This window comes from Triticum urartu, chromosome 1A (genome assembly GCF_056163025.1).
Source record: "Triticum urartu cultivar PI428250 chromosome 1A, HENAU_Tu73, whole genome shotgun sequence".
Taxonomy (NCBI): domain Eukaryota; kingdom Viridiplantae; phylum Streptophyta; class Magnoliopsida; order Poales; family Poaceae; genus Triticum; species Triticum urartu.
In genome coordinates this window covers 567,564,036-567,572,682 of record NC_141873.1, presented here as the reverse complement: position 1 = coordinate 567,572,682, position 8,647 = coordinate 567,564,036, and the positions used below count along the sequence as shown (strand labels likewise).

Here is an 8,647-nt window from a genome sequence, read left to right as displayed (position 1 = left end):
TAGGTTTTGTCACTCCGATTGTTGGAGAGGTATCTCTGGGCCCTCTCGGTAATGCACATCACTTAAGCCTTGCAAGAATTGCAACTAATGAGTTAGTTGCGGGATGATGTATTACAGAACGAGTAAAGAAACTTGCCGGCAACGAGATTGAACTAGGTATTGGAATACCGACGATCGAATCTCGGGCAAGTAACATACCGATGACAAAGGGAACGACGTATGTTGTTATGCGGTCTGAGCGATAAAGATCTTCGTAGAATATGTAGGAGCCAATATGGGCATCCAGGTCCCGCTATTGGTTATTGACCGGAGACGTGTCTCGGTCATGTCTACATTGTTCTCGAACCCGTAGGGTCCGCACACTTAAGGTTACGATGACAGTTATATTATGAGTTTATGCATTTTGATGTACCGAAGGTTGTTCGGAGTCCCGGATGTGATCACGGACATGACGAGGAGTCTCGAAATGGTCGAGACATAAAGATTGATATATTGGAAGCCTATGTTTGGATATCGGAAGTGTTTCGGGTGAAATCGGGATTTTACCGGAGTACCGGGAGGTTACTGGAACCCCCCGAGAGCTATATGGGCCATGATGGGCCTTAGTGGAAAAGAGAAGAGGCAGCCCCTCATGGGACGCGCGCCCCACCCCTCCCTTGGTCCGAATAAGACAAGGAGAGGGGGCCGGCCCCTCTCTCTCTTTTCCCCCCTCCGCGAATCCTATTCCAACTAGGATTGGGGGGGGGATCCTACTCCCAGAGGGAGTAGGACTCTCCTGGCACGCCCTCCTTGGCCGGCCAGCCTCCCCCCTTTAGTCCTTTATATACGGAAGCAGGGGCACCCCAGAGACACACAAGTTGATCCACGTGATCTTTTCCTTAGCCGTGTGCGGCGCCCCAGCCCCCATAGTCCTCGATAATATTGTAGCGGAGTTTAGGCGAAGCCCTGCTGCAGTAGTACATCAAGATCGTCACCACGCCGTCGTGCTGACGGAACTCTTCCCCGACACTTTGCTGGATCGGAGTCCGGGGATCGTCATCGGGCTGAACGTGTGCTAAAACTCGGAGGTGCCGTAGTTTCGGTGCTTGATCGGTCGGGCCATGAAGACGTACGACTACATCAACCAAACGCTTCCGTTGTCGATCTACTAGGTATGTAGATCACACTCCCCCCTTCTTGTTGCTATGCATCACATGATCTTGCGTGTGCGTAGGAATTTTTTTGAAATTACTACGTTCCCCAACATGGGTGTCCTTAGCTCAAGGGGAATAAGGTGAAGGCGCGGTCTTCTGAGTTGAATCTCAGCCTCCCTAACCAGACGTACAGTTGTCACAGCAACTGGAACTGGTCCAACAAATCATTGTCTTCAACGAGTCATTGGTTTCATCCTTCCCACTCCTTTACTTACTGTTGGCCCTGGTGAAGTCATTGCCTGATTGCATTATCTTTTGTCTTCATTGAGTGACTGCTTATTCTGATTGGCTTCACAATATCTTCCTACCTGATCTTTACTGCCTAGCTGCTATTAGTCATTGTGCTTTCACTTCATTGAATACTTGACTATGGTTTGCCTAGTGTAGTCTACCTTCCGCTGCATGGTAATAGGTTTATTTCTATCGTTTGTCTTCGAAACTTCCATGTTTTGAAGACTTTCATAAAAATCGCCTATTCACCCCCCTCTAGTCGATCACTAGCACTTTCAATATGTTGTCATTGCTTACAGTACTATTGCAACATTTTTCATCACCGTTTGCAGCATCCAGTCGTGCCGTCGTAGCACCACAACTGTGTTAACGTCATTCGACTGAGACTTCGTTATGTCTCATTCGACTGTGTTCTAGACGCACACATTAGTTATACTTATACAAAATGACCCTTTCGCAAACTTAATCCATTTTGTGACCTGCCAAAATTTTATTTTCGTAATCTGGCTTCTCCTATTCATGTGTAACCATCGGTCATGTGGAGTACACGTGCAAGTAACACCCAGTTGAAAGGCGAAACCTATTTGGAACCGTGGATTGTTATGTGTGTTTAAGGTTTGGGGCATATGGGTGTCCCCGTCTCATGGTTGCGATGCCCTCTAGTACCGAATTGGGAGTCCAGGGAAGAAGCAGAAAGAGGGACCTCTCTTGCCATCTCTTTCGGTGGCGCTGGAGTGTCATTAGGGGAACCATCATCGCCATCAACATCATCACCATCTCCATCGTCAATATCTCCCTTTCTCGAATGGTTCACTCATCCACAAATCTCTATAATCCCTATTAAACATGGCGTTTGATGCTACAAATTATTTCCGAATGATTTGTTGCACTATTGTTATGCGTGAGTAGAACCCATTTGTCCCATGACTTCGGTAATCATCACATCATATTTGAGGGTTAGCAATATATTGAAGATCCTTAATGAATATATGAGTTGATCCATATGAGATGAAGGAAACCCATATATCTCAATGCTATGGTTGAATTACCTTAATGAATTCGAGTCTAACTTATTCTTATCTACAACCAACTCATTGCTTCTTCAAGAACTTCTCTTAGACCGATTGTACATGTGATCTAACTAGCAATCGCCTTCTACTTTGGTCCGCCTGGACAGAGCTTTTGTAAACATTTTTGTGGATTTCACTGTTCCTTGATTCCTAACGGCTCCATTGCTAGGTCAACTTTTGACCACGCCCGTACAACAATTTCAAAACATGTGGCGTTTATTAGGCTCAATAATCTTCTTGTTCAAAACCCTCATTTTTAATATCTTGTTTGTCATATTATCCAAAGGAACTACACAAGCTTTGGGCGGGCCTGATCCAGGCTCGACCCTACCGGCTCTATATTTAGGAAATTGAAAAGAATTAGGAACGTTGTTAATAAATGGGCGTTGATGTCAATACTCATGTAGTTTTGACCCAAAATTGCTATGCCATTGTTGTTCCTCGACTTGAGGTTAATTCAAAATTCCTATTGGTCGTTCAGTGCGGTGAATAGTAAACACAGGGCAAAAGGGCGTATGACTTGGGTCGGCGCAGTTTGCATCTGATTTTTCTTCCTTTTGTTATTTTCTTTTTTCATTATTGCTTCCTCTGTCCTTTTATTGTTTTCTTTTGTCTATTTTCCTTTTTCTTTTTTTCTTCAAGAAAATAAAAAAGAGAAAACTTCCACGAATTTATAAGAATGGAAAAATGTTTACGATTTGAAAAATCACAAAATTATACCATATTTATGAATTTGACTAATTTTAACACATTTTAAAATGCGTTCATGATTTTTATAAAAACCTTCCTGAATTATTAAAAAACATCATTTTTTACTAAAGTAATTAATTTTAAATTTTGTTACATGATTTTTTTAGAAAATCGCATTTTGAAAACACAAAATTTTAAAAATGTTTGCAGTTTTAGAAGCACGGAAAACAACCGAAAAAACCGGAGATCTAAAAGAAACCAAAGGAATCCAGGGAGAAAACACACACTAAAAACAATGTTTGTTTGCTCGACTATACGTCGCAGTGAGGAACATATAGACGCGTAAGACGTTGATGTACTTTCATATTTGTCCCTGTGGATGTTGATGGTTCAGTTGTTTTCTCTCGCCATGGCTGGAATCAGTTGGACTAACTACTTCTAGTTCACGATGCTTACCGTTCGCTTACGCAAGAATCAAATTAAGTCTCTAGACGTTGATAGTTCAATTGTTTTCCCTGCTCGAGATGCAAACTGTTGGACTAACTACTCATCCGATGCCGCTCCCCTGCTCGTCCGCTCAGGCCGGCGATCACACGAGTCTGAATCTAAATACAGCTGCAGTGCTGCGAATACACTACACAGTACGATGCTGGCTGCAGCAAGCACCTACAGGTTCTTAACCTCGGACAGATTCAGGAACCACTCGTCCAGTTGACTCCCGAACCACATGTCAGCCCCGAGGCCTCCGCCGGCAGCGTAGCCGTAGCCGTAGCCGCCGTCAAGCTCGCACACGGAGGGGTAGCAGTCGCCAACGTTGCCGTCCGGCGGGGAAGGGAACGAGGGCGGCGTGGCCGGCCACTGAATCTCCTCCGGCGCCGCGGCCGGCGGGCTCTGCTGCTCCTGCCCGAAGCTAGCAGGCGACTGTTGATACGCGGCGGCCTGGGCGCAGGCGCAGGTGTGCGTGCCGTGGTACACGACGTCGAAGAGCAGCGGGTCGGCAGCGGCGCGCTGCACCTGCTTGGTGGCCTGACAGCCCTGCGTGTGCCGGTGCGTGCACCGGAAGTATGCCCGCGGGTACGGGGCGCCGAGGATGTCCTTCTGGCCGTACTTGCGCCAGCTGAGCCCGTCGTTGAGCGGCCCCGCGTCCGTCACCGACGCCACCCGCACCTGCCTCCTCACCTTTCCCGCTGCGGCCTTCCTGCCGCTCACGCTCGCCCTGCCGGTGGCATTGCCTTCGCCGTCGCCGCCGCCGCGCGGGCTGCTCCCGGCGAGGCGCATGGCCCGGTCGACGGACGCGGCCAGAGCGGCGCAGAGCTCCCTGGCGGTGCCCGGCGCGCCCTGGTCGCCTTCGAGGCGCACCTCCAGCTCCCTCGCCATGGCCAGCAGCCCGTCCAGCTCCGTCGCCAGCGTCGCCGCCGTGTCGTCCATGCCCGGCCCCCGGTTCAGCTCAGCAGCACCTGGCGTGGGCGAGCGTGCGCGCGCTTCGCGGGTTGTGAATTGCGATGAGAGTTGATGAGCTTAGTGTGGTGGCGACAGGGGAGGAGGAGGATTTATAGGGCCGGACCGGGCAAGCGCTAAGCACAGAATTGGTCCGCAATTTTGACCGATGACCCGAGAAAAGTTGACGAGAGTATAATACACGTCTGCTGGACTGATGAGTGTGAGTGTGAGTGTGTGAGTGCGATCCGTACATTTGGACCGGTCCGAGCCAACAAGACTACTACTACTATACGATAGTACTCTCCGACCACTTATCCGATCTAAGCGGTCGTACTGCCATTGATTAACAGTCTTCCTGCACTTAATTAAGTGATTCCTCACTGACAAGTGACGTGTTCGATCCCAGTGACCAACTAGCTGCGTCACTCTCACCGGTCACGGCTGATGGTTCATTTGATCCCAGTTTTCTTTTTCTTTTTTTTTGCGTGTAGAGGGGGCGTCATGGTTTGCATGGCCTCAAGTTCACTGTGAATTTCGTGGAAGATTCATCGTCGTCGTTGTTCATGGGTACGTGTGGTGTGGCTAGCTGTGGAGGAAAATGTTGGGGTTGTATTGTATCGTGGTGTTCTATCTGACAGTGTTGGTACATGGCGTACCGTGTGGCACTTTCAGGTATTCAGATGGGAGCTTGCCGGGAGGAGGAAGATGCCCGGAAGGTGGCGCGCGGGTGCCGGGAGGCTTCGTCGGAGCTCGGCACAAGTGCGCTTGGCGGGAAAAGGCCGGGTCGGGAAGTACATGCACACTGCCAGGTACGAGTGAGTAAGAGCAACTCCAACGAACCGACCTAAACGGACGGCGATTTCGTCCGTTTTCTGTCCGTTTAGGTCTGTCAGATGGATATAAATATCCGCTTTCGCGTTTGGGTCGGCTCGTGCGTTCAACGCTGCCCGACTCATTTTGATGGCATCGATCAAAAATAATGTTCATGCATATTTAAAAATATAAACAACTTAATTAAACATTAAAACCGGCCACGAAGGCTGGCGAGAGTCCACGCGTCCACATTAGCATTAAATAAAACTAAAAAAACTAAACTACAAGGTGGCGTGCTGCCCTAGGCGGCGTCATCGTCGTTCTCGGGGTCGGTGAGGTCGATGAGCGTCGGCGCAGGGCCGGTCCAGGGGAACGTCGTGTTCCAGGCGGCGGCGATATAGGCTGCGGGCAGCTGTTGCGGCACGGGCAGTGCGGGCGCGGGGGCTGTTCCGGCGCGGGCAGGGCCGGCGCGGGGGGCTGTGCGGCCGCCTGTGCAGCCGTTGTCAGGCGCGCCTCCTCCTCGAGGTCGCGCTCGAGTATCTTCTCGTACTCACCGCGACGGCGCTCCTCGGCCAGCCGGCGCCCGCGCCACATCTCGAGATATGCCTGCTCCTGCGTCGCCCCCCCCAACCAAACCGGGGGCGCGGACACCCACTCGCGCAGCACTCCCGTCCAGGAGTAGTGCTCGATGGGCTCCGACTCGGGCTCTGGGTCGGCCTTGACGCTGCGTCGGGGAGGGGACGACGGGGCCACCGGCGACACCACGCAATCACCGGCCGCGGAGAGGGCAAGGGCCTGCGCCACGGCCGCCTCGTACCGAGCCTCCTCTCCCTCCACCATCTCCATCATGCGCTGCTCGTCCTCCTGTCTCTCGCGGTAGACCGCCGCAAGGGCCGCGTGGTCCTCCTCGCGGACGACGAGCAGGGGCGGCGGCATGTTGCGGTCGACCTCGCGCACGCCGTGTCGCCTCGCCTCCTCGTGCTCGAAGGCGAACCATTTCTTTCAGTTCGGCGAGTCAGTGGCATAGGCGGCTTCGCGGGGCTGCTCCGGCGCCAGCAGCGCCCGCCGGCGCCGCACCTCCTTCGCGTGCGCCCTAGCCGACCGCGGCGCAGCCGACACTGGGATCCTATCTGGATCCAGATGCCAGTCGTGCGGCAGTGTCACGTCGGGGTACGGCAGAGGCTGGCGGTGCTGCCAGTGCCACTCCGCCTGGTGCACTGACACGTTCACGCGCATCCTCTGCGATGTGCCGGCGCCGGCGGAGGCGGCTTAAAAAAGGACAACCGCCGTCGCTGACGCGTAGGCCCGTGGTCATAAATTAAGCTGATCGCGTGGACAGCGGATAGTTGCACGGCCGCCAGATGGGGGCGCCATGGATAGTGAGAAGACGCGCGTGGCGTCCATTCAGCGTTCGCGCCGACGCATTTGGGACACAAATTTAGGTCGCAAATATGTCGGCGCGGACGCGAAACGGACATGATTTGAGTTTGGGTCGGCCTGTTGGACCACCACTTTTACTCACGTCTACTCAAACGAACGTGGATGAATAAAATAAATCGCCTCATTAAAGTTGATCTAACTAGTACAGTGAAGCTAGAGCTAGCGGCCAAGCCCGGGGGGCACGCACCAAGAGTAGAGCGGCTGGCCCAACTTTTGTGTACGGGCCCAGCACCCACCCAAGCTTTGTGTACGTGTACGATCGAGCGTGGGTTTCGTGCTATGCATGTACTGTACAGGAATATCGCGGTGAGAGTGACACAAGGCGTACTGTGCACACTACCCTCGAGGGCACGCAACTAGCTAGTAGAACGAGAAGGTGATGATGACATATGAATAGACGCCTCGTAATAAAAAATGTAGCTTAAGGTATTTATATTGATTTTTTCTTTCAAAGCAAGCCATTACTAGCGAATCTCAAAAAATAGAAAACAGGTTTTTTTTAAAAATTTATACATCGGACAACACTTTTTCTTCTTAAACACTCGTCTACTGCTGGAAATCCCGCTGCACCATCGAAACCTATTTTTCCTGACATCCAATTTGACATGACTTGCGAGACATCATCCTAGGGTTATGCATTCAGCAAATGTACTATGCAGATGCTGTGTTTTGTTTGGTGCATTCTGTGGCTGGATGTTTGGGTGAAGTGTCGCTGCTTTTGCGTTGCAAGTTGGCCGCCCGATGGATGGCCTTTTTTGAAACGAAAGAAAAGGTGTGTGTACATGACCGGAGCTGGGGTCGTCAAGCTAGCTGGCCAAGCCACGTCGATCCGCTATCATACATAGAGCATCCAGCTGCGCGGCGTGGCCCGGGAATCGGAATCAACCCCGTCCACGTTTTTGTGCACGGACGAGATCACCCCCGGAGCCCGGAGGGATGCTGTTGGACCCGGGGCTGGGAGAAGAGGATTGATTGGCCGGGCGTCGGGTTCGTCAGGAGCTTTGGCAGCAGGACGGCCGGAAAGCAACCGCGCGGGTAGGTCGCCGCGCGCGTCCCACACGTACGAGCGAGCCTGGACCGTGTAGTGTGTGTAAACAAGAATACGGTGACAGACAGGGATACAAGCCGTACTGTCTACAGTGCAACGTTCCCTCGATCGATGGCACGCAACGGACAAGGTGCGAACAGCAAGTGTAGTACGATACCGTGTGGTTCGTCTCGTGGATTCTCTCGCTCGACGTCCAGTGAAGTTTCGTTGCTTTTGCCCCGATGGATCGCCTTTCTGAAGCGAAAGAAAAGGCGTGTGTACACAACCGGGCCTAGGGTCGTCAAGCTAGTAGCCAGTGACTGGCTATCTGCTTTTGCACGGGAGCTCGTGGGATCGGAATCATCACCGTCCCAGTTTTTCTACGCGGACGCGATCGACCCCGGATGCTATTGGACCGGGGGGCTGGGAGAAGATGATTGATTGGCCCGGCGCCGTTGTTCGTCAGGAGCTTTGGCGGCAGGACGGCCGGAAAGCAGCCGCAACGGCCGGTGCGCGTCCCACGCGGCTGGTTGCGGCATCCGACCGAGCCGTCACAACGGTATATGCTGGCTGCAGAGCCGGAGCGTGACGGCAAAGTAAGACCAGAGTAACAGCATGAATTGGGTCACCCTCAAATTCTTTTCTGTTTTTTTTAGGAAACTCACGCCAAGCTTTATTGATTAATGGAGATGTTTATAGGTACATGAATTGGGTCATGAGGGTGATGCAACCACACATGGCGA

At 52.1% G+C, this 8,647-nt stretch overlaps 1 protein-coding gene across 1 annotated transcript; it reads right to left on the bottom strand.

Moving 5' to 3' along the window:
- Nucleotides 1-3,663: 3,663 nt before the first annotated feature.
- LOC125530006 (transcription factor WRKY19) lies at nucleotides 3,664-4,723 on the bottom strand. The gene has a single exon (XM_048694424.2). The coding sequence runs from the start codon at nucleotides 4,610-4,612 to the stop codon at nucleotides 3,851-3,853; it is 762 nt and encodes a 253-aa protein (XP_048550381.1). The 5' UTR covers nucleotides 4,613-4,723; the 3' UTR covers nucleotides 3,664-3,850.
- Between the last annotated feature and the right edge of the window lie 3,924 nt (nucleotides 4,724-8,647).

What these genes read in the sequence shown, in the direction of transcription:
- LOC125530006 (XM_048694424.2), bottom strand. Translation starts at nt 4,612, where the DNA reads ATGGACGACACGGCGGCGACGCTGGCGACGGAGCTGGACGGGCTGCTG.